General features: G+C 36.8%; 2 protein-coding genes across 13 annotated transcripts in view; one reads left to right on the forward strand and one right to left on the reverse strand.

The window, feature by feature from the left end:
* Positions 1–26,581, forward strand: part of Mier1 (mesoderm induction early response 1, transcriptional regulator) — an 80,967-nt gene that overhangs the window by 43,453 nt on the left and 10,933 nt on the right. For 10 of the 12 annotated variants that reach the window (XM_013020576.1, XM_013020574.1, XM_013020575.1 and 7 more), the window contains 4 exons: positions 1,046–1,140; positions 4,033–4,160; positions 8,321–8,460; positions 11,217–14,393. In XM_013020576.1, coding sequence (XP_012876030.1) covers positions 1,046–1,140; positions 4,033–4,160; positions 8,321–8,460; positions 11,217–11,545 — 692 coding nt within the window. In that variant the 3' untranslated portion in view covers positions 11,546–14,393. Of the gene's footprint in view, positions 1–1,045; positions 1,141–4,032; positions 4,161–8,320; positions 8,461–11,216; positions 14,394–16,709; positions 16,813–21,351; positions 21,774–26,581 lie in introns of those variants that run through there. The other 2 variants (XM_013020580.1, XM_013020581.1) reach the window with 2 other exon arrangements.
* The window catches only part of Slc35d1 (solute carrier family 35 (UDP-GlcA/UDP-GalNAc transporter), member D1), a 41,534-nt gene continuing 36,423 nt past the window's right edge, over positions 21,471–26,581 (reverse strand). The window contains exon 11 of the mRNA XM_013020586.1: positions 21,471–21,903. Within this exon, the coding sequence (XP_012876040.1) occupies positions 21,795–21,903 (109 nt within the window). The 3' untranslated portion in view covers positions 21,471–21,794. The remainder of the gene's footprint in view (positions 21,904–26,581) is intronic.

A 26,581-nucleotide genomic window follows, 5' to 3' on the forward strand; every position in this document is an offset into this window, starting at 1 on the left:
ACTAGGTTGAAACCCAGCAAAATAAACCAGGAATGGGTACATACAAGAGGAGGGGTAGGGCTAAGGGGAGAAAGGTAAATAAATGGGTAGAGGTGGAGGAGAGAATACAGTCAAGAATTAATTGTATATACCACAAAATTGAGAAAAGTAAGGGAAGGGGGGTTGAGAATGTTGAAGGGGATGACTCTGATCAAGATGCATTGTATTCAGCCGGGCGCTGGTGGCTCACGCCTGTAATCCTAGCTACTCGGGAGGCTGAGATCTGAGGATCGCGGTTCAAAGCCAGCCTGAGCAGGAAAGACCGTGAGACTCCTATCTCCAATAAACCACCAGAAAACCGGAAGTGGCGCTGTCGCTCAAGTGGTAGAGCGCTCGCCTTGAGCTGAAGAGCTGAGGGACAGCGCCCAGGCCCAGAGTTCAAGCCCCACGACCGACAAAAAAAAAAAAAAAGATGCATTGTATTCATAAACTGCATTGTTAAATGGGACTTCCTTTGAATGACTACTTAAAGATTGTTTGTTTTGTGTGTGTGCTGGTCCTAAGACTTGAACTCAAGGCCTAGGCACTATCCTTAAGCTTCTTTTTGCTCAAGGCTAGTGCACTACCACTGAGCCACAACTGGCTTCTGCCCTGGCTAGCTCTGAACCATAATCCTCTGAATAACTAGAATTAGAGGGGTGAGCCACTGGCATCTAGCTGCTCTTAAAGTTAATTTTTAAAAAGAGATATTTCTGTTGTGATGAAAAAGTTATTTCAGTAAAAAGGGATTAGTAGTAAACAGGAAGTATTTCTGTGAACATATTTAAAGAAACTTAAAGAATTGAAAGGGATTTAATAGAGTTGTGTTTTGAAAAATTAGGAGAGCAGTGTGCTTATGTGATGTCAACACTCCAGAGGCTGAGGCTAGAGATGTGTAGACCAAATCATTCAAAACTTTTGTCTTAGTTCATTTTTAACCAGAATGTTAAGTTTTTGTCTGCATTTTTGTTATGGGTAACATTTTAGAGAATTTTGCTTAACAGTTTTTCATCTCCCATTTTATCAGAGGAATTATCTGTATGGACAGAGGAAGAGTGTAGAAATTTTGAACAAGGGCTGAAGGCCTATGGAAAAGATTTTCATTTGATTCAGGCTAATAAAGTAAGTAATGATGTGTGTTGTCTTTTTTACAAAAAAAGTTAGTTTAGCAACCCAGTTGTCATCTTAATTTGCTGTGTTCTCTAATGTTAGTTTCTTTGCCATATAACTGATTATTAAATGAGCAAACCTAGACTTCCTGACATAAATTTACCAGGTGACTGTTTTCCTAGTGTATGATATTGGAAATATTTAAGAATTGAATTAATTTACAGTATATTAACTTTCTGTTGGGGATGTGTTGTACAATACAATTATTGATACCAACTTCCCATAGTCTGTAACAGGATATCTATCTCAAGGTGAGTCTTTAAAGTAAATTTAAAACTTAAAAGCACTTTTAACCTGAAACTTAAAATAGTTACTATATTTGCAACATTCTTAAGTCTAATATTGCATTCCTAAGATGAAATTTCCAAAATCATCCATCTCAGTAGATTGGCTTTATTAATAATTATTAGTTATTATGAATTAGGTATTTACCATGATAATATATATCCCAAAAGAACTTTATAATTATTTGTATTTGTTATTGTTGTTTTTAATGGTATTGTAGTTTGACCTGAAGGCTTCTCATTTGCTACACAGGCAGGCAGGCAGGTAGGCAAGCACTATACCACTTGAGCCACACTCCCGCCCAGGAGTTCAGTTCTTACAACTAAACTTAGGATTCATTATGGTAAATACACAATTTAATAGAATAAGAAAAGGAGTTATTTATCTTGAAAATAGACCAAACAATATTAATGTCTCAGAGATACATATAGGAAATTAACTCCTAGATTTATGAACATCACATTTTTACTTAGTGCAAGAAGCTTGGCTTTTCATATTTTCTTAAGGCTATTTTCTTAAGTTTCATGTGGTAGGTTGAACAGGACTCTGTTGTAAATAACTAAACTATGTCTAAGTCTCTAAGTAGTTTTTTATTCTCATTTTAGGTAATTTTGACCGTGACTCTGGTATTCTGTTAATTTAACTTCAGTTTATGAGCCTTAAATAAGCATTATAGATCCTGAGAGTTCATTTTTTTAAATTTTTCCGTGCAATAACTACTTAATTCTTAATTTTCTTGTTGCATTTTAGTAATTTACATAGGGTATTAATGAAAGAAGGGAAATTTTAGTATTTGGGATTACTTCATAAGTGATGCAGTTAGTATAAAAAATGTATGCCCCTATTTTGAACAAATCATTGGATAAACTCAAGTATAGCCAGCACTCAGGACTGCATTGTGCTAGTGATTGGTTATATATGGCTTGAATTCCTTTTAAAAATCCCATCAGTCTATATGTGGTGGTATGGCAGTTGACCCCTGTAATTTCAATTACATGAGAATACATTTGGCATAGTGGTACACACTAGTACATACATAGTGGTACCATATATCCCAGCTACATGGGAACCCAAATATTACTAAATATAAGACCCTGATTTATTTGTATATATTTGAGGTACTGATCTTTCAGTATTACAGAATGTGTGTTAGGTAATATACTAGTTGTTCTAGTGAACAAAGACATAATTCTTTGATGGAAAAAAAGTCCATTGAAACATATATTTGAGATTAAAATTCAGCTCATAATCATGACTCCTGTTATGAAGTCTTAAAGATATTTTTATATTAATGTTACATGCCCCAAATGTCTTCAGATTTCACTTTCAGTAAAGTATAATTTACTTGTTTTAAATCAAGAAATAAGATTCTTAGGAGGCCCAGAAAGAAGCTAAAAAGAACCTTATTTTTAAAAAGTCAGATTTCTTTTAATCTCAGCAAAATGGGTGAGCATTATAAAGTACAAATAGAGAGAAAGAAAGAAGAAAGTAAATTGGGAAAGGGTATTATTCATCAATCATTGTCCTTAGGTGAAATCAGAGCCACAAGAAACCTGCTTCAAGATCAAAGCTTTATGGGTTAAATCAGTATTGTGTCCAAACACTAATGAAGATACCCTTTGCACCCTCTGCTATCCTATTTAAATTCCCAGTGTTTTACTCATACATATCAACTCTACCTTCTCCTTAATAAACTAGGTAACAAAAGTGGAGGGGGTACTGTCAGCATCATAATCCCATAGTTGTTAAAACATTCTGTGAAAGGAGCTGTTGGTCTCCTTATTTATGTACATGTAGGTGCAGCACAGTCAGCCAAGGACTAACAATATAAACATTACAATCCAATAGCTTTTCTATCACTATTTCATATTTGCAGACTTTGTAGAAAGATAAATTGGTTGAGATTGCTATTGGAACTTGGGATATAATCTTTTAGGGGATTTAAAGGTAGATTCTTAGGTGGTCTGTGAGTAAAATTTTAACCTAAACCCCACTTCCAAATATTTTTTCTTTTTTCTTTTTGTTGTTGTTGTTTCTTTTCTTTTTTATTTTTTTTTATTTGTACTGGGACTTGAATTATGGCTTAGTGTTTTCACTTAACATTTTTGCTTGCAGCTGGTATTCTACTGCTTGAGCCACACCACCAATTCAGCATTTTGCTGGCTAATTTGGAATAGAGTCTCACAGAGTATTTGTCCCAGTTTGGCTTTGAACTGAAATACTCACTCAGACTCCCAAGTAGTTAGGATTATAAGTGTGAGCCACTGCTGACTGTCCCAGTATTTCCAACAGAAGAATATTTATTTTATTCCAAATTATTAGGATGGTGGAAGTCTTTTAAAAAGCAGAATGAATGCTAAATGTCAAAAGACCAGTTACCAATGCATTATTTCTCTTAATAGAAATTTAGAAAGAATAGCTTTCATTAGTTACTTCAGTCCTGTGTTTCATACATAATGTGTCAATTGAGGATTGACAGATTCCAGAGTTTTAGATTTTTTTTTTAATTTTGTAAGTCTGTTAGGGAAAATAATTCTTAAAAACAATTATTTGTTGTAGGTTCGAACAAGATCAGTTGGTGAATGTGTAGCATTCTATTACATGTGGAAAAAGTCAGAACGCTACGACTTCTTTGCTCAGCAAACTCGATTTGGAAAGAAGAAATATAATCTTCATCCTGGTGTAACGTGAGTTGTTTCCTTTATGTATATGTATGTATGTGTGTGTGTATATATATATGTATATTTACATGTGTATATATTTTTGCTGAGATTTCCTAGATTGTTTAAAAATACAGTTTTTAGATTCTTTTATAATAGAATTTCTCCTACTTTAAATGTGTTTCCTGTTCACATACCTTCATAGGGCATTTAGATTGTTCAGTATTATAGAAAATTGTAAACCACAGTTTGTACTGAGACAGCTAATACCATAAAATTAAGGTTTTGAGTATATCTACTTATTCATGTACTGTGAGAAAGAAATGAATCAGAACAACTGTGAAGGCATTTTTGTTCAAATTCTTTTCCATTCAGTAAAGAATAAGCAATTTTAGTCTTAATGATACTTTAAAAGCAGTGAAAATAGTTAAAAGGGGAGAGGCTTAGCTTTTTTACAACTGCAGAATAACTAGTTATAAAATCTTTAGGGGCTGGGAAGGTGGCTCAGTGCTTGCCTTGCATACCTGAGGCCCTGGGTTCGATTCCTCAGCACCCCATAAGCAAAAAGAAAACAGCTGGAAGTGGCACTGTGGCTCAAGTGGTAGCGCACTAGCCTTGAGCTGAAGAGCTGAGAGCCAGCGCCCAGGCCCAGAGTTCAGACCCCACAACCGAACCTCAAAAAAAAAAAAAAAATTTCAAGTTCTCTAAAAAAAACAACAACAAAAAAAAAACCTTTAAAGAGGAAAGGGACATAACTTTTTTCCTTATCTAATCTATTTTGATCACAAGAACCAAACAGCATTGGAATGTAGATGTTCCAAAAAGCAAAAAAGTGTAAGGTTATAATCAGATCAAACTTCACTGTCATTTCTATTACAGATTTTTATAGAGAAAAGAACATAGTGGTTTCCCTTGTACCTGTTCTGAATCTTTCATCAGAAGTAATACAGTTAGCTTTCTTCCACTGACATAAATATCCCAATGTATATGTCTTTAATGCCTAATGCAGTCCTCATACATTGAATTATCTTAGCCTTATTCATTCTCCTTTGACACAAAGCAATCTACTAGTACAACTAGTGATCTGTTATGTAAGTGCAGAGTATTGAACACTTGGTCTGACAGGAATTACTTTAAAGTGCTATTTAATTCTTATGCTGGAATTAACTTTACAATATAATCCTTTATTGTTTCCTTCGATATTTCTTACTGTTTATAGCATAAAAATAATGCATTGCTATTACTTGATTTGGTCAGTGTACCCCAATAAAGGTATCTTTAAGAATAAATGCTTTTGACAGATACGTTTGTTATATATGTTTGATTGAGCTTTCAAACTCCTAGACTTGACTGTTTCTTGGTCATGTTCATTTGTAAATAAGGGCCTCTGCTGGCAACTTTCTTGGAGAATCCAAGCTCAAAGAAAAACATCCAAAAAGGAATAAATGAGGGCTGAGTTTAGTGGGAAAGCATGTTTCTACCATGTGCACAGTCCTAGGTTTATCCTCTTTCATCAAAAAAAAAAAAAAAGGAATAGGAATAAAACAAGTGTGATTGACCCTTGGAAATCATAAGCATTATTCATTGGTAATATTCAAGCATAATGATACAGAATTAGATATCACTATTCATACTTGAATATTCATAATTTTAAAGCTTCTGTAGGGAAAAGCAATAGTAACGTCTTTCATTTTTTTCACCCATTTCAGAAATAATATTCACACATGAACTACAGTCAATCTGTCGTCATCAGCAGTAAGAACATAAGAATTGCCAGGCTGAGTCAGACCCCATGGTTCATCCAGTTTTCTTTTTCAGAAAGCATCACCAAGGAAAGTGTTGTGGGCTGGCTTAGTCGGCTCTCTGAAGTCAAGCTCAACAGGTTAGGGATGTAACACCAAACATTCTAGTTTCTCTAATGATCTCCATAATTTCTGAGAACTTTTTGAAGATATCTATATATGTAAGCTTGATTTAAAAAAAAAAGTTAAGTGCTCTGTAGGTAGAGAAACCATAATTAAAAGAAACTCATTTTCTTAGGTTATATGAGTTAACAGTAGTCGTGTGCTATAATGGTATATGAAGTGAACAATTTCTTCTTTTAATTTTAACTGAAAGAACCATAGCTTTTTAACTGATACCCATTCTTTTTAGCTGTATTATATCTTTATAAGAAGTGACTAAACTACATTATTTTCCATAGAGGGGGAAGTTGTGGGTTTTTTTTAATTGTTGTAAGCATTGAGAAATTTTTGTTTCTGCTAATAATTACATTTTAAAAGACTACATAAAACATTCATATCTTTAGAGAAACAAATTGGTTCTCATCCTTTTTAGATCAAAATCCATATTTTAGAGTGCCTTATCCTTAAAGTATTTAAATTTTTCGATTAAAGTGTTGCCTTCCATTATTCTCACAATGAAGCCCATTTGCCACTTTTCTGCCAACAGCCTTTGAAAGAACGACTGCAGCTTATTCCTATTTACTATCTAGAAGAATTGAAAGCCATATACAAATTGGAGATGTAACTGTAAAATACTCATCCTTCCAAATAATTTTAAGTAAAAATGGATTCAGCATCACTCCAGTTATTTGTACTCCATCCTTTCAGATGGTCTGTGGGACTTTTCTGATGTATTAACCCAGAAAGTAAAGATGATTATTACTCTCTCACAGGATTAGTGCTGCATTCAGAAATTTAAATAATTTTGATATCTGATCACTTCTAGCTTCCTTTTGCTTGCTTGGCTTTTAACAAATCCCTTTGGTGTTCATCTTGTCATTTGTGTTTCTCTTTCAAACTTGTTATATAATTACAATGAATAGCATAGAGCTAAGAGGTCTTAAAAACCATTGTACTTACTAATTTCCTATACTTTGATAAGGAAAGTAATGCCTAGAATAGTAAATTGATTAGGTCATGATTTTATATGTTTCTGTGATATGTATTACTTTTATACTTAGACTATTTGAGGTCTGGTACCATGTTCATATATATAAAATATACCCATAACCCAGATTACAATGGTGATCACGTTTTTAGGTTATAAGAATAATTAATAATATGCAGTATATTACCACAGACTTTTGGAAAAGTCCTAAGAGCTTTCACTCTTTCCTACTTAAATTCCTTTTGCCCTGCTTACAAAATTCTGAAATTCATTTTAATATTTCTGTTATTCTGAAGGAATTTTAAAATAATGTTTTTCAGTATTTATTGAGCTTCTGTTTGATACCATGTGTGTGTTATGTAGCAGTGATAAACAAAATTGACTATAATTTCTGCCTATGGAGGATTATATCCTATACAGCAAACTTTCTGTGAAATGGGGAAAATTAAATATTCAGCCCCACAAGCTGTTAGATCCTTGAAACAACTACCCTCCTGTTACCAATGTTTAAAGACAACCATAAACACTAATATATGTGGCTGTGTTCTGATTAGCATTACCACAAAGGTGGAGGCCACAGCCGTAGTTTTCTGACTTTCATTCTAGTGATTGATGAACACTACTAGTTCAAGAACCTTTTCATACACATATTAAGCAACCTTGTTTGGTAGGTAGGGCAGGTGTGATTTATCTGAATTGTCTAGATAAAGACACTCATCTTCAAAGAAACAAGTATTTAGCCCAGATCTTCTACCCAATCCAGTATCACCACAACTGCATAGTTCAGAAATGACTAAGGAAAGAAGGAGCTCACATACAATGAGATATTGGCATAATAAAGCAAGCAGATAAATGCAGGACTGTAGCTTATTATAGCTCAGATCTGACAAAAAGATGGGTTTGGGAAGTGACCAATTCTTTCCATTAGGCCCCAGTTTCTTTTTCAAGTATTGCTTTTAGGAGCTTTAAAATCCTGGATTGTACCCGTTCAGAAATTATTTTGTACTTTTGATGACATCACTATTATCTCTTCATTTACAGATCCTCCAGTTTTAGTTGGGCCACTCTGGGTACTTTAAGTCTTTAAACTTAAAGTTTGCTAATTTAATTCTTTTATATATTTCCACTATATGCATGTAGCCAAAAAGAGCTTCCCACTTAAATATTTAGATCATGACACTATACTGGAATGAAAGTAAGTGAAAAATTAGCATATATTTTTTAATGAAGGTTGTAAATTTAACCTCAGCTAATTTTAATTAAGAAAGTTAATTGTATTATCACTTTGTTTTAAGGGATTACATGGATCGTCTTTTAGATGAAAGTGAAAGTGCTGCATCTAGTCGTGCACCATCCCCTCCCCCAACTGCCTCAAACAGTAGTAACAGCCAGTCTGAGAAAGAAGATGGCACTATAAGCAATAATAACCAAAATGGTAAGTAACTGAAGAAATCTTTTTACTTCTTCATTACAAGGGACCTAGTCCTTCAGCATCTCAAGAAATTCAGTTTAGTCTGTTTTGTGTCTGTGTGGGTCTTGGACCTGGGTGCCATCTTTGAGCTTTTTTGCACTCTACCACTTGAGCCATAGCTCTATTTCCTGTATTTGGGTAGTTAATTGAAGGAAACAGTCTCATGGACTTTCCTGCCCAGGCTGGCTTCCAACTATTCTTCAGATCTCAGCCTCCTAAGTGGCTAAGATTACAGATGTAAATACTGGCACCTGGCACAGTTTAGGCTTTTATTTTAGATTTAGAAAGTGAACATTAAAATACAAAACATTGGCAGATACATATTTTAACACAGTACAAATTAATTAGAACTTTCCGTGACATCACAAAAAGTAAATTTAATAAAGCATGCTATCAATAATGACCATTTGTTTTAAGAAATTTGTTTTCAGTGGCATCCTTTTTCCTATCTAGTTGAAATGATGCTAGATAATAAATATTACTGTTAACTTGCAGAACAAAACTTTTTCATAGCAGAAACACAAAAATTTATTTAATACCTTTCAAGCTCCTCTCACTTGAGTAAAGTACATAAAGTTAAAAACTGGATGTATAAGGGCATTATTTTGAATATCTAAGTTGCCTTTTAAAAAGCATAATCTTGAAAAATGAGAAAACATAAAGTAGGCTATCTACTTGTGATTTGATATTCCCACAAATATACTTAGCTCCATGAAGAAGAAAAAGCAGAAGCCATACTGTGCACTTACTCATGTATGCAAGCACACAAAGCAGGTACTGAGAGTTTAACATGGCCTGGGTATACTGTCCCTTACCTTTTTTGCTCAAGACTGGCACTCTTTCACTTGAGCTACAGTTCTGCTTCCAGTTTTTTGCCGGTTAATTAAAGAGTCTCACAGACTCTCCTGCCCAGGCTGGCTAATTCTCAGATCTTGTCCTTTTTTGTAGGTATGAGGCACCAGCCCCCAGCCATACTGATTTTTTTGAGTCAAACAAGTGTTATTATTCAGAATATACAGAGGACCAGATGTCACTGTACTGACTGGCAACAACTAGTCATAGAATTGCTTTGACTTTATTTTGATTAAAATGTTTATCCTAAGTAGAGAATATTACTAAACAGAGAGTAATGGATGTACATCCCTCTCCTCTTAAGGGGGAAAGTGGTGGATTTGTGAGAGCCAGGGGAAAAATAACCTCTGCCAGAACTTTGTGCTCTATTCTGAGTTTGATCTCACACTGGCTGTAATATAATTAGTTCATTTTATGATTCTGATTTATTCCCTCATTACTTCCCTTCTAAGAATAAGCCAAACAGATAAAAGTTAGGACCCAACAGCCAGTCTTAGACTATGTAAGACTGCTCATGAGTATGAATATATAATGCCAGCTACAACTCCAGAGTAGCACATGAATAACTTTGTGACCAGGAATTCTTTTCCTGCTCAAAATATCCTACCACCCAATGAAGTCATTTCCTTCACCTTCTTATTTGATGAAAAAATACTGTTACGGTTGTAAAGTATTCTGAAGTAAACTACGAAGTATTCAGTAGCTTGGATGATACTCATATCATTTTTAGTTTCAACCAAGATTTTCAGATTTCTCAAAGGAACTTTTTAGCCTGATTTAATTTGCTTTATCAGGACTTTACTAGGTTGAAATATTAAAGCTACGTTGGGCCTAATCAGTCTGACCTAGCACTTTGGACTTGGTACTATATAGAATTATTCTTCAGGAGCATATGTATATGTTAGTGAATTCCTGTATGCACTCAGATGTTGAATTATTTGAGGTTTATCCTCTATGCTGAATCTTTAAGTCATTAAAATTTTATTGTCCCCAGTGGTACATCCTGTAGTGTACTTGCTGTCACAAAATGTGTATTCTGTTTTGTAGTTAATTCTAGCATCTTTCTTCTTATTACTTACCTTTAATAGAATAATTATGCTTCACATTTTTCATTCTGGATGGTTGTTTTTGGTTTTGGCTTTTTGGTGGGCTTTTTTTTTTTTGTCTTCTTGGGTATTTTGTTTTCCTTTTTGTTTTGTTTTTTGACACAAAATTTCAAAGCTGGATTCAAACCCATAATCTTCCTGAGTCCTAGGATTATAGATATATACCACCATTCGTGACCATTATTTTTATTTAAGATGAGCATTTTCAGTTGTATATTTGATTACTGCAGCATTAATTTTTTGTTGAGTGACAGATTACTTAACTGTATGTAGATAAACATAGCATGTGAAACATTAAAATGTCGTGATATCTTGATTTTAAATAGCAGAAAACTTGTGCTTTTTTTAATAAAAAATACTGGTTTGTTTTGACATGGTTTTAGAAAGTCGTTATCCTTTTGCTAAATCTAAATAGTTTATTCCTAAATTTTTTTGATTCAGCTTATTTAGACTTGTAGATCCAATACTTTGTTGTTGTATGACAACTAGAATGCTTTTAACATATGCCAATTCTGGTCTTCATTCTTTGCTTTTATTAAATGACAATAATCTTTACAACAGCCTTATATAAACCTGTTTTACTTCTTATTGTATATGTAGTGAAACTGAAATATTGAGAGTAAAGTCTTTGCCTAACACCTCATAGCTGGTAAAGTTATGTAGCCCAAATTTAGAGACATCTGGTGTTTTGATGTTTTATAATCATTTATAAATTTAACTTTTTTTGAGTTAGCAACTTCATTTATATTTCTTTCAACTTAGGGGTGTCAGCTAATGGGCCAGGTGAAATTCTAAACAAAGAAGAAATAAAAGTCGAAGGGTTACACATTAATGGACCAACAGCTGGAAATAAGAAACCACTTCACACAGATATGGATACTAATGGTTATGAAACAGATAACCTTACCACTGACCCAAAACTTGTCCATATGACTGCAAGAAATGAAAATGATCTTGATGATAAAAGTGAGAGACCTGCCAAAAGGCGAAGGGTGAACAGCAGTGGAAAAGAAAGTCCAGGTTCTTCTGAATTTTTGCAAGAAGCAGCCTCACATGGAAAATTGGAAGAACTTGAAAACACGGATGACTAAACTTCAGAAATACTTTACTTTCTTTGGAGTAAATTCTGGTGTGACTAAAATTTTCAGGGTTGATGGGTTACCTTAAAAAGATGATTTTCTTGAAACAATTCATTAAATTTGAAAATTTGAAGAGAGTTTCTCACTTTAGGAATAAGATTTAAGAATTCGGCCTTTCTCAGGTTCTTTTACATTCAAACTGTCAAAGGCCCTCTTAAGTATACCAAAAAAAAATTTTTTTTTAGTCAGTTTGATGACCTAAAGATATCTATCTATACTTTCTTATTTGAAATATTGATCATAAAATTTCACTACACAGTAATTTTTCTTTATTTTGGTAGGGAGGAATTTTAAAAATCAAGTTCAAATTTCTGCTCAAATCTCTTGTTTCTGGTTTTCTTTAATTGTCTTTACAATAGACATTTTCCTATTCATACAAATTGAGTATCATTATTAAGGAAACCCTTATGAATCCTGAAAGTTATGCAAGCATGATTTTTTTTATATATAGAAGTTTAAAAATAAACCAAGTCAGGTTTGTGTATGTAAAATTGTTGACATCAATGATGTCTTTCCATATTCTTATCTGGGCTTAAGAAATACATTCTGTATTTTTCCAGATTCTTTGTAGCCTTTGAAAGATTTTTACAGTACATATGTCTTGACTGAGCTGTCCTTTCTTAATACAAAAAAGCTTGTATAATTTTCTTAACTTGTACAGTTGGTAAACTTTTACGAGAAGAATTGATATTCTGAGTCTGTCAGCTTTCCTTTTATTTTGCTAAGGTTTTTCTAATGTTTTTAAGTGTTTGAGTAGTTAACAAAGTCATGTTTCTTATCCCTGTGGTAAAAGCATTCATAGGGGATTATGAAAATTTGTTTTGATGAATTTCTACTTAAGGACACAGTAGTTTAAAATCTGAAATTAAGCATGATATTTAAATTGTGCAGGGATTTTTTTTGCATTTGCTATAATTTTCATAATTACTTTTGAAACAAAACAAAGGTTTGTTGTCAGGTTAAGTGCTTAAATGTATCATGCTTTCTAGAATCCTGTTTAGTTATTTGTATATGCATTATAAGATTACTCATCTTTGCATTACATTGACAGAGGGAAAGGTCAAGTGATATTTAGATATTGGCATACCCAGGTAGTAACTGCTGGCAGGCAACAATAATTGGTTTCATGAGGAGAAAGTGAGGGAATTTATAGTTCTCAAATTCTTCCTGTTACAGTCCAGTTTTTTTAGATTTGGTGACATTTTCCCAAAATGAAAAGATACAGATAACCATTAATAAACACAGATAGGATTATCCACAAGCATAGCCTTGTCAGGGTACCATTTTATCTTTAGTGCAAAATTCTTGTTAAAAATGTAGTTTTGTACAGCTGATAGACCTATATCCAAACTTTTATAAAAGATTATCAAAACTTTTCTCATACAGACATATGTTTCTTTTAGTTCATTTTCCACATCAGTTTAAGAACCAATAAATCCTCTGTGATCTTGTTTTTAATAGCTCAGTTGTTGAATGCAACTGAATAGAGTTTGCACTGAGTAATTATTATTTAGGCCTTACCCCCCATGAAGTATTATCAAGAACATTTATTCTGACAGCTTCCTTCTTCAATGTGAACAGCTTTCCCCAAACAGTGTTAAAAAGCCACTCTGCAGCACTTGACTTCATATAATGTACATTTACTGTGGATATATATACAATTTTCCAAGTCAATATTTTGAGTAGAAGGGTTGAGAAGCATGAATTTTTGTTTTGTTTTTTAATGTGTTTTACTTAAAACATTAATTTATGCAGAATGGCAGTAGCTTTTGCTGGTTTTGTTTTTAGTTTTTTGGTTTTGTTTTTTGGTATGGTGTGTGCTTGGGGTTTTTTGTTGTTGTTGTTGTTGTTTGTTTTGTGAGAAGGTGGGTTGTTTGGCCTTTTTGAGACAAGGACTCACAGTATAGCCCAGGCTGGCCTCCAACTCACAATCCTCGTACTTCAGTCTCCTGAATATTGGGATTATTGGTGTATACAACCATGCCCAGCTACAATTCATTTCTATGTCAGATTTTATTATGAATCCAAAGCATCCTAGCTCTTTGTCAAAGATGACATAAAAATGTTTTTAAAGAATAGCAATGCTGTACTTTTTAAATTACTGCAATAGTGAAGGTGCCATTTTCACCTTTTTAAAAAGATGCATCTGTTTGCAGGTTTGTAAAGTTCTTGCAGACTTGCTACAGGAGCATTATATAAATTCTCAGGCATGTTGGCAAATACAGCACATGTGTAAATGCTAGGAAATTTTGTTTTCCTTAATCTCTTTAAAGTATGTTTGATGAAAGTCATTCCACTATTACACATAATGCTCAGCTTCACCAATATTTAATTGTATTTTCTGACTCTACAGGTATTTCACTTTATTCTTCATATTATAGCCACTATAACTTGATAAATCATTGCACTATTTAGGATTTTTTGTAATATCATGCATTTAATTTGCTTAAGATTTAGCACCCTTTATAACTCTTGACAAATTGCATTGAGAAAAGAAGTCTTCGTTAATAGCTACTTAATCCCATCCCCCCATACCCACCCTTAACAATGTACTGTCATTTTCATTTGGAATGATGTTGTTTTATGATGTATTTCCAAATAGGGTTCAGAATCTACAACGCAGTTCAACACAAGTCTGTTGAGCTTTAAAATGTATTTGAAGTAATATTTAAATAGTCATTTAAAATTATGAATTAGATGTTTTTAAATTTATGCATAGTAATTTTGCACTGTAAAATATTTCCCTTCTCCCATTTCCTTCTGCCATTCTGAATATGCTTATTAAATATTTTTAAACATATTTGTGTACATAATGTGATGTCATTCAATTAGTGCATTAGGTTAAATAGATTGTTAAACTTGTGTGCTACATGTTATCATGCAAATATTTAGTGCCTTCCTTTTCCCATGCATATTGCACTTATTTTTTCAGTGATTCCTGGTCTTAGTTACATGGTACTAGGTGATACATTTTTTTCTTATTCTCTGTGGAGATCTTTTAATACTAAAACCTCTCACCCATTTTTCTTCTTATATAGTTAAAAATATTTTTCCAGTAGAATTTATATCATATACAGAAATCATACTAACTTTGTAATAGAAATTACATTACTATCAGTAAATAATATAGACTGAGCACCCTGAATAATTGTAGGTTAGTGAACTTCTGTAGGCAACAATTAGATATGTTCTGAAGACTACTAAATACCAAATCAGAAATACTAACAACATTTTTTCAGATTCAGATACATCAGAAATGCCAACAGGAATTTTCAAAATTTATCTTTGTTTTCTCACTGAAATTTTTTTGTTTTATTTTTTGGGTCCGGTCATGGGGCCTGAACTCTGGGCCTGGGTGCTGTCCCTCAGCTCTTCAGCTCAAGGCTAGCACTCTACCACTTGAGCCACAGCACTACTTCCAGCTTTTTTCTTTTTGTTTATGTGGTGCTGAGGAATCAAACCCAGGGCCTCGTGCATGCAAGGCAAGCGCTCTACCACTGAGCCACCTTCCCAGCCCCGAGAATTACTTTTTGTATTCCGTAATTCTGATTGATTGAATGTTTTGCCATAATAATCAACTCTATTCTTTAATAATCATCTTCTGCAAAATCTTGAGTCCTCCATCCTAACTGATCAGCTGATTTTTGTATCTGGATTACCTCTTTATCTTTTCATTTAAGCAACTTGCCATAAACTATACATATCCGTAATCTTGTGCAGACCTGTGGCATGTATCATTTATTTAGACATGAGTGGGCTTGGGTGTTACTCAAGCAGTAGAGGACCTGCCTAGTAAGCATATGTCCTGAGTTCAAACCTCAGGACACTGCCCCTCCACCCCCCAAAAAAACCCAACTCAGTCATGAAGTTTTTTTTCTTTCCTGAACATGACTTGGTATGGCTTTAGGATGTGTAATGTACTTAAAATGTCACCTTGTTTTCAGTAATTGTGTAAATGTCATTTTTCTTGTTTTGAGTGATTAAACACACTTTTGTAAAAACTGGTGAAGAACCTTGAAGCTATATGTAAGCTTATACCCAAATTCTGTTTTTCTTCATGAAAAATGGTGATGAAGGTTTCTTCCTAGTTAATTGTAGTTATCTAGTAAAAAGTTTTGAGGAAGAGGCATTCCCTCCAAGGGAACATGGGCTGATCTCCATGAGGCACATAAAACAAGCCTAGTGCAATTATCCAACATTATTAGGTAATTTATGCACTACTAAACATTAATTGTAATCAGTCTTCACATTATTTCTCTCAATTTCCAAATGAGGAACATGAGCCACTTGGATCTTTTCGGTGAGCTGAATTGTATTCACCTATATCCCCAAGTCAGCACAGGTTGTTTGAAATTAAATGCTAGTCTAGCTTTCTTCCCACAAGTCTTAGTTCTACAGAAATTCCCTCAAATTTGAAAACCAACCAAAAGTCAGTATGCTGTGAGCATAGCAGGCCTATGAACTTCACATTTTGTCTGATGCTAAAAGTGAAATAGGTCCTTTAAGCTTTCTATCATAGCACTTCACACCCATGCTGACCAGGAGACCCACAGAAATGGAAGTGCTATAATTAAGAAGGATGCATTCCAGAACAGGCCAATTTCTTAGTTAAGAAATTGCCTTAACTAGTCACCAGAGGCTCATGCCTAAAATCCTAGCCACTCATGAGGCCAAAATATGAGGAGCGTGATTTGAAGCCAGCCCAGGCAGGAAAATTCATGAGATTCAAATGAAGTTTCCTGAAGGAAGCCTTTGCTACTTTTCCCAAGGAATCTCATACATTTTACACATATCTCAGATACCTTCCTGATTGTCAGAATTGTTCACAATATTCATGGAAAAAGTAAATTGCCAGAGGATAAGCAAATGTGATACTCTGTACACCCTATTGTATTCTCTTAACAGCTTGCTATACCTTGCTGTATCTTGAATATATACTTACAAAAGAAAAGTTTTGGAATCAAAAGTGCAGATTTAAGTTCTTAGCTGAGTCAAATAACAAATGCTTAAGCATCAGTAAAGCAGAGTAAGGACCCAATACAAACAAAAAACGTTCTAGAGAGAAACCCCTAGTCACTTTGTTGACCTTCAATACATTTTGCCTTCCTCTCCTAAGGTTTCCATCATTTTATTTCCCAACAGCATCTGTTGCCACTAGAGGACGCCATCCAAACAGAAAGGTGCAGTTCCACAGATTCAGCCAGCCACAGGCTTTATTCGTAAGTATGATGTGTGAACAATGAAGACTATTTTACATTTGGTGAGTATGGTACCATGTCTATAAAGGTGGACTAGGGAAACAGCCAGATATGATTCCTGAAGAACAAAAGTGTTTTCAATCAGACAAGTTGTATGACCAGCAATCACTCTGGGCAAATTTATTTCCCTAATTATTCCTATTAGAATATGTATGTGGCCTGATGGATGCACTCCATCTCCTACACCCCCAACTGCTCCTATGTGGCAGTTGCACTGTAAGGAATACAAGTGAGACAACCAGACAAATGCTGAAAACAATGCAAAAAATCCACAAGTATTTCTTAGGTTGATTAAAATATCTGCCTTAAAGACAGTCTTTTCAAAAAGAAAAACTGAGTATCCATATGAAAAAGCATGTCTTTATATCATATATAAAAATTAAGGACAGGATATAGCAAGCATAAGACTCTTGAGTACAAACCTCAATAACAACCCCAACCAAAAAAAAAAAAGTATTGAGACCTAATCATTTAAAATTACAAAACTCTTAGAGAAAAGCTTCATGATAACTGGATTTGGTAATGATTCTTAGATATTCCACCAAAAGTAAAAGCAACAAAGTGTAAGATAAACCTGGACTGCATAAAAATTTAAAACTTCTAGAAGTGGCACTGTGGCTCAAGTGGCAGAACACTAGCCTTGAGAACAGAGGCTCAGGGACAGCATCCAGATCCTGAGTTCAAACCCTGGGACCATCAAAAAAAATTAAAATTTTTGCATATCAGAAGATCTGTCAGCAGTGAAAAGAGCAACCTATAGAGTGGGTAAACATATATGGAAGTAACTTATCAATGAGATGTAAATCCAAAATATATAAAGAATTGCTAAGCAAGTTACAAAAACAGCCAATCACAATGGGAAAAAAGGACCCTGGTGGGGTGGGACAAATCTGTACTACTAGCTACTTGGGAGGCAGAGATAGGGAGTATCAGCGTTTCAAGGCCAGTCTGGCTGAAAAGGTACAAAACTGCACAGTACACACACTTGTTACCCAACTACAGAGGAGCACAATAGGCGGCGGGTACAGTGTCGTGCATCTCCAGTGTCATAGTAAGGCACAAATAGAAGGATCACAACTCTGACCAGACTCAGCATAAAGTAAGATCCTTACCTCAAAGCCAACCCCAAAAGGGGCTGGAGGTGTGGTTCAAGATAAAAAAAATGTCTGCCTTGCAAACAAGAGGGCCTGAGTTTAATTCACAATTGAATAAAAGGGGGGAGGGGCCTTGGGTTTTTCTGCAAAGAATATTGATGAATGGCCAACAAGCACATGAAAAGATACTCAACTTCACTAATCATTAGGGAAATAAAACCACAAGGGTATGATCACCTCACACTCATAAAGGCAGCTATAATCTAAAGAGAATAACGTGAAACAAAAATGTGCAGCAATCAGAATTCTTGGGCACTGTTGATAAGAATATTAAATTTCACACCCATAATAGAGTATGGTATTTCCCTAAAACAATTAAAAATAGTAATTCTATATACCCAGAAGTTCCAATTCTGGGTATATGCCTAAAAAAGCTGAAAGCATGATCTTGAGAAAATAGTAAAAACCCATGTTCATAGAATCAGGATTCACAATAGCTAAGAAGTAAGATAACTCCTGTGTTTACCAATAGGCAAAATGTGGTAACACGCACAATACAATATTCAGGCCTGGAAAAAATTCTGACATATGCTACAAAGAGGAACCTGGAGGACATACATTATACTACTTGAAATAAAGCGGTCACAGAAAGTCAAGTAATGTGTAATTCCACTTATAAAGAATGGGGATTACCAGGGACTGAGCAAAGTGGGAAATGATGCAAATAGTTGCAAAACATGTGGACATACACTTAACACTGTATGGAAATGTACACTTAGAAATGGTAAAGATAGTATTTTTTTCTGTATTTTACAAGTTTTTAGTGCTTTAGTGTGCTCCTCCCTCCAACATGCCTTCATGTGCCTCCACCTGAGTGGACATGTACCAATATAGCTGTCCTTGAGCGTGTTTTGTCTTTGGCTTATTACCTAGTAAAGCTAGACTAAGAAATCTAACAACTAGCTTAAAATATCATGAAGGCAGAAAGGCTAGCCTTTTTTAAATTATTTTATTATTTTTTGTTTAGTACTGAAGAATTGAACCCAGGGCTTCATACATGCTAGGCTAAGCACTCTACCACTAAGCCACACTTCCAGCCCCCTATCTGTCTTTTAAATGTCAAAGACACTGATAGTCATGGATTGTTTCTGTATGGTATTAGGATGGAAAACAGGATTCTCCCTGTTACTGGGCCTGAACCAACCAACTGGATGCCATTCTTGTGTGTGAGTAGATCTCCAACTCTCAATTAGTCTCCATGCATTTAGGAAGGCATTTCAACATGCTTTCAAGAAAAAGTATTTATTTGACATCATTACAAAAATATGTAGGCACATAATTTTCACGTTTATGTCATCTTCTTTACATACCTCAATCCTCAGTACCTTTTAAAATTGGTAAATAGAATCTATGTTGAAAAAATATCATGAGAGGACATTTGTAGACCAAAATTGCCCAAACCATTTAAAATAATCTCTAAAAAACATTTTTGTGAGACAGTAAATCTAACCAGTAGATTTCTTTTAAAAAGGTATTTTCAAAATAAAGCTTAAAAAAAAAAAAACAGTGCAAGAGTATCTCCTCATACCAGAGTAGCACCCTAACAGCACTAGAAGCCAGACTTAGAAAACAAAGATGGTGCCAGAAACTGAGATCCTAATGTGACTAGCTAGAAGGCAAAGGCAGCAAGCAGAATTCTGTATAAATAGGAGCCATCCAAGATGACAGTGAAAACATTTTTTAAGGTGAATTGCCATTATGAAATACAATTGAGACAGGAAGTCTTCCTTCTTTGCAATACACACCAGCATTATGAAGTAATATTGTTCTTTTTACCAAATGAGTAGAACTGCCTGCATCACACAATGGTGCCCATTACAATCAGGTTTTATAGAAAGAAAACCAAGTGGAGAATACTGCCTGCCAAGCACTCTAGGAGCAATGGGGTACAGGGCCAGGCTTTTCAGGAAATACATTGAGAATCTTGTAACAACCACAGTAGCTTTGTTTACCAAGTATCTGCTTTGTACTAAGCACCATGCTAATTACTTGTACAGTCACAGTCTCCTTCATCCTGAATACTTTCCTTTCGCAAAGGAGAAGTTGGTTATGGTCAATCTCAGGTGAACAGTACTGCATAGTTATGGAAAATAATGTTGTAGGGGAGGAAGATCAGAGGCTAGTCAGTGTTCTGCTTATCTTAGCTGGAGAACTAACAATATGTAAAATAAAGTCATCTGCGATTGAGCACTGCTTTCTTCTGGGGTAGTGTACTCTAGACTGGATGGCCCTGAATACTGTTCACTGAATTTCTGTTCACAAATCACTGGCTTCTTTGCCCGAGTGTCGAATATACTCCTTGAGCAAGAACTGCATCCCAAAATGCTTGCATACAACAGGGACTCCTGAAGTCCTCATTCAATGACAAGGTTACAATCAGGAAAGCAAAGGCAGGACTTTGAGTCCAAGGTCCTCTTCCAATCTAAAAGAAGAAACACTGCCTATGAAGAATCTGCCTCAGTCCCACTGACCAAACCTCCGGTGGATTCCTCATCCCGAGGACTACAGGCAACTTGCAAACCCATCTTTTTAAATACCTACTTGCAAGTTATACTTACAAATATTAAATTTCTCCAGCAGAAAAAGAAATCAAAATATTCCTGGGTCACCTGTTGAGAAACCAAAATTGTTTGGGTCCACATAGCCCAATGGCTTCCAAACCCAACAAAACAAGCTAGTGTGTGTATTAGTGCAAAGGTAGCCAGCTCCAGCAGAGATGCAACAACTAGCCTGCACAAACAACGCTCACTCCAAAGCCTTGCAGGTCTTAGTCCTAAATGTTGCCTGAATGGATGAAGAGAACCAAGTTTTCATCCTCCCTTCAATCCCTGAAGCACAAGTGAGATTTTCAGCCATCTCCCTAAAAACAACAGTATTCCTAGCACTCAGCACTGACACCCCACAAGCCTCAGGTGAATGAACATATCCAATGAATAAATGAGTAAAAGGCCATCCGTCCCTTCATTATCCTGCCTATATCACAGAGGAGAGAATGCTCTCTGCTCATCCCCAAGTTCTCAGGAAAGCAATGCTCTTAAAAACCCATGGACTATGTGTGTCCATGTGCATGAGAGTGCTCATGTGTATGTGTGTGTGTGTGTGTGTGTGTGTGTGTGTCCATGTGCATGAGAGTGCTCATGTGTATATGTGTGTGTGTGTGTGTGTGTATCCATGTGCATGAGAGTGCTCATCCCCAAGTTCTCAGGAAAGCAATGCTCTTAAAAACCTCATGGACTGTGTGTGTGTGTGTGTCCATGTGCATGAGTGTGCCAAAATGGATGTGTGTGTGTGTGTGTGTCCATGTGCATGAGTGTGCCAAAATGGATTTTGTCTTTGGCAAATGCAGTGATGACTTTACGAAGAGAAAAGAGAAATGTCAGCTGCTCAGCTGCATTTGGAGAAGGGGCTAAACTGTCTTCAGGCACAGTGGCAAGGAGGAGAAGGCTCCAGTTAGAAGACATTATCTATGCAGCTCTTAGGGACACCTCGTTATCAAACTACTGAAGAAAGTATCTTCAAAACACTTGATGTTACACTGTCAGAACAGAACACAAATAAATTAAAAGGCCCAGTACATTTTCTAGTCTGGTATAAATTAATTCCAACAAAAAATACTTAAAATAGAGTCAGTTTCTCTGATAAAATTTTAAAAGGCAGCAATCAATCCTCGGATTGTACAAGTGCAAAGGAACAGTCTCTCCCGTGAAATCATGACATCTCATTATCTGCGTGGGAAGTGCCAGTGTTCTGAGCCATGGGAAGCTGGGGTAGGTCCTGGAGCAGCCCTGTTCATACTGCTCCTTTTCCCTTAACGTCCAGCTTGTTACTGGCCTCTGACTGTTTGCTCAGCTGCTCTTCAGTGAATGTGATGTAAGAATACACCAGGCTGCCAGCAATGCTGCAAAACAAAACCACCAGAAGGGAGGAGACATGAGTGTTTTATAATGCAACAGCGAAAAGCTAGATAAAACACATTCCATCAAGGGAATTTGTATCAATTCACCTAATGGAGTACCATGCATCCATTAAAATGAAAATAGGCAATGGCTTCTTTAACAAGAAAAGATTCCATCAAACATTAAACATTGTCTAATCCTACTTTTTAAGTGAACATGAATATTTACACAACAGAAAAGTCTGGAAGGAACAGACAGTGACTTCTTTCTAGCTAGAATCAGGTTCTCAGCGAAGAACTTTCACCTAAGCTTCTTATCCTATGGTAGCAGGTCATAGGATATGACCAGTAGCTATTGCCATATTCTATGCTTGATGGACAGTGATTTCTCTGTGGACTCTGATTAACTGAACACACCAGGTTTTCAAACCTCCTGCCCATCACTGAACTAAAGGTGAGCCAGAGGAGCTCAGGTGCCCAACTCCCCTGCCTACAAGAATGCTGCACTCTGCTCAGCACCCAGATGCCACCCCAGGATCCCTTGGGTCTCTGGCCAGCTGAGAGTGTGGACTGAGAGGCTCTGCTGTAAGGTTTCCCTGCCCTGAACTTGGCTCCCATCTTCTACCCGACCACAAGGCTCATAAACCCGTTGCTTATTTCCAACACATGCTGCTTTCCTTTGGGCTGTGATATTCCAGCCCCAGGCCAGCTGGAGCACCCACTGAAGCGAGTCTGAATGATGGTGAGACATAATCTTCCCCTGCTCACCACAGGTCCTGACACTGGCTCTTTATTGCACCTGTTTCCTCAACACTGCCCCCACTCAGAAACCTCAGTGTCCTACACACAAAGTTTAGCTTTGTGGTCTAATGCACAGGCTCCTGTAGCACTTTGTAGGGACACAGTAACTGCTGAAGTAGGTATCCAATGGACTCCACTCAAAAACACGCTTCACAGAGCCACCCTTGAGCATGCCAGTGTACACAGAGCTGCATCTTTTCCTTCACCTGATAGCTTCTTGTTTTGCTTAGGTTTTAACCTGATTTTCCCCAAAACAGTTGCTCTCTACTGCATCCCATAGATGACTTGCCCAATACCTGGGCTGGGACAACCAGAGGTTCATAGAAGCCTTCAGGATTAAAGCTAAAAATTCTTTAAGGGCCATGTATATAGTCAGCCATATGACAGTTTCCCTTTGCTTCCAAACTCAAAGTAAGCCCGACACTGACCAGAGGTCTCTGTTAGAGCCAGAGAGATGTGTTATTGATTCTTTTTTGTTTTGTTTTGTTTTTTTGTCGGTCATGGGGCCTGAACTTTGGGCCTAAGTGCTGTCCCTCAGCTCTTCAGCTCAAGGCTAGCTTTCTACCACTTGAGCACAGTGCCCCTTTTCCTGCGTATGTGGTGCTGAGGAATCAAACCCAGGGCCTCATGCATGCAAGCACTCTACCACTGAGCCACCTTCCCAGCCCCAGATGTGTTATAAATGAAAAGAAAGGTCATATAAGAACAAGTGTCTTAATCTGCTCAAACTGCTATGAAAACAAAATAATCATAAACTGTGGGTCAGGCATTGTGACTCATGCCTGTAATCCACTTGATTATAGTCCACTAGAGAGTCAAAGATAGGAGGAAGTCTCAATCCAGCCTGGGGGGGTGGGGGGAAGAGATAGATAGCCAATCTCAAAGGACTAGTAGTTCAGGCCTGTAATCTCAGCTTGCTACCTAGGTAAAGACTGTTATCTGGGGCCAATCCCAGAGCAAAAAGCATGAAATCCTATCTGAAAAAAATACTAAAGCAAAAAAGAATGGGGGTACAACTCAACTGGTAAAGTGCTTGCCTAACAAGCACAAGGCCCAAGCCAAAACTAGTACAGAAAGAAAAACAAACTCCATACAGGAGAGCACCACCTCAACGATCTAAATACCCTCCATAGCCTTACCCCCCACACCATCTCCTAGAGGGCCAGAACTTACACAGAATTTAGGAGAAACACAAACTGTCCTCCAAAAGGAAACATGAGGCTAGGGGAGGAACACTGTTGTCAATAACTGAGACAGCATGTTCAAATTTTATAAATTCCATCTTGATATAACAAAAGATGGTTACCATTGTTCACAGAAATAGGATTCCATAAGCACATGGGACATTCATCCATAAGCATCCTTATTATGTGTGTAGTGTGACAATTATGCTTTGTAAAGGAATCATTAATTGCTCTCAGCAGCTTTGGAGGTACAGAAAGTTGGACAGTGCTGCATCTGAATACCAAATGATTTGAAACCAGGATCTTCTACTACTTCCAATAATGTACCTTTCAGTACTAAGGAATGGTGTTTCTGTGCTAGACCTTACTAAATACTAAAAAAGAAAAGAAAAGAGAAAAAAAGCCAGGTACCAGTGCTTCACACCTATAATCCTTGCTACTCAGGAGGCTGAGATCTGAAGATTGCAGTTCAAAGCCAGCCTGGGCAGAAAAGTCTAGGAGACTGTTATCTCCCATAAACTACTCAGAAAAAGCCAGAACTAGCACTGTGGCTCAAGTGGTAAAGCACTAGCCTTGGGCACAAAGAACCAGAAAAAGAAAGGGGTGGAGGGGAGGAGGGAAGGAAGGGAGGAAAGAAGGGAAGAAGGGAGGGAGGAAGGGAAAGAAGGAGAGGAGGGGAGGGAGGGAGGGAGGGCAAAAGAAAAAACACCTGAAGTAGAACTGATCCACAAGGTTTCTTTTAAAAAGTTAAACATGAGTATTAAAAAATAAAGCACCAGTGGCTCACACCTATAATCCTAGGCTAGTCAGGAAGCTGACATCTGAAGATCATTCTAAGCCAGCCCAGACAGGAAAGTCCATCAGACTCTTATCTCCAATTAACCACCCCCTCAGTCTCCCAAAACCAGATGTGGAACTGGTTCAAATGGTAGAGCACCAGCTTTGAGTAAAAAAGCTAAGGGACTGCACCTAGGCCCGTGTTTAAACCCTAGTCCAGGAACATGCATACATATATGCACACACACACACATACACACACACACAGAGGAAAATAATTACACAAGCCTTAGAAAAAAGCAAATCTCCACTTTCCCAACAGTAAACAGGCCAGTAAGTATGCTGGGAATGTGTGTGAACAGAGACAGTCAGTGATAAGGTGGATTCATTTACACAAACTGCCCAGGGAACTTCAGAACAGGAGGAGAGAGAAAATCCAACCCTTGCTGCTCAAAATCAGGAGTAAAAAGAAAAAACAACAATAAACTATAAGTACAAATTAGGGTATCAAACAAGTTTGCTGTCAGGAAAAGAAACCTCTTCCAAGGAGAAAAAGAAAAAGAAAAAAGAATCAAAACACCACGACAGGACCAATATATTCACTCAGAGACCACCCTGGCAGTGACCGCTGCATGGGAGATGAGCAGAAGCGGGAGCTGTACCCTGTGCAGACAAGGCTCTGCTCAGAACAGTGCCAGTCTCACTGTGAAGTGCTGAGCCTGCCTCTCCCTTCTGAACCTGCTGCATCTGCTCAGCAGCTACCGCGGAGCTCCAATCTGCTTCTGTCCTGTCTCCACACACTGTCATGAACCTGACTCAGCAGCCCCCAACAATGGCATGCGTGGCCTGTAAAATGCTTTCACTGTAGTAAGTCCAGGCTGTCTCCATCTCCTCTCACCACCAACGTGTATCTAGGCAGGTGACTGCCTTCTATAAATAAAATCATGCCCATCCACATTCAAACCTATGAACCAAGAATCTGATTCTTCTTAACATGCTTCATCCCAGCCAATAATTAACACTGGGTTTCTAGTCGTCTTTTCACAGTGACAGGGACCCCGCCTGAACTCCCACAGTCACTGCCAGGAGCCTTTCCCAGCCTCCTTCTGTCTCTAAACAGGGGATACGTGACACAGGATGGGACACAGAACCAGGCTGTGGACTTTGCTTTGTGACCCCAGAGAGCCTCAGCCCTGGCCTGGAAAGAAAGATGATGGAGCCACCCTTAGAAGGGATCACAGGTTGCACACTGCCCATCTTCCTGAGTCCCATCCATCGCCTGTAATTCCAGCTCCAGGTTTTGGTTCAGACATAATTTAACAGTGGATATAGCCACCCTCTCTTTCCTCCTCTCCAAATCCTACCACCTGATCAGGTTTCCTTCTTCATAGTCTTGGTACCATTTATTTCTAGCACAGCTAGAAAGAATGTTTAGTCATAAGAAGTGCTGTTCATGCCACATTAAGTGCCTAATGTTACCATAAATGTAATCTCTACATTCGTCTACATCTAATCTCCACATCTCTACATCCACCATCTCTATATAAACTGTACCCTTCTAAGTAAGTGGCCCTCCTTGCCACCATAATTTTCCCTACTATGTTTTATTTCTCATCCATGTTGTTGTTGTTTTTGAGACAGGGTCTCTCTCTATAGCCCTGGTTGGCCACTTAGATCCTCTTGCCTGTCTCCCAATGGCTGGGATTACAGGCATGTGTTAACATACTTAGCTTATTTACTTCCTTTACTATATATCTCAAACTAACAGAACAAATATTTCACTCATTTTTATCTCTATTTTTTTCCCCTACAACTCTACCAGGACAAGGATTTTGGTTAGTTTGTACAGGGACTCTATTCCCTACTACTGAAAGAATGTCATAGATACCTACTTATGCACTGATAAAGGAATCTTTCTG

Source organism: Dipodomys ordii, unplaced genomic scaffold, assembly GCF_000151885.1.
Source record: "Dipodomys ordii isolate 6190 unplaced genomic scaffold, Dord_2.0 Scaffold51, whole genome shotgun sequence".
Classification (NCBI taxonomy): Eukaryota; Metazoa; Chordata; class Mammalia; order Rodentia; family Heteromyidae; genus Dipodomys; species Dipodomys ordii.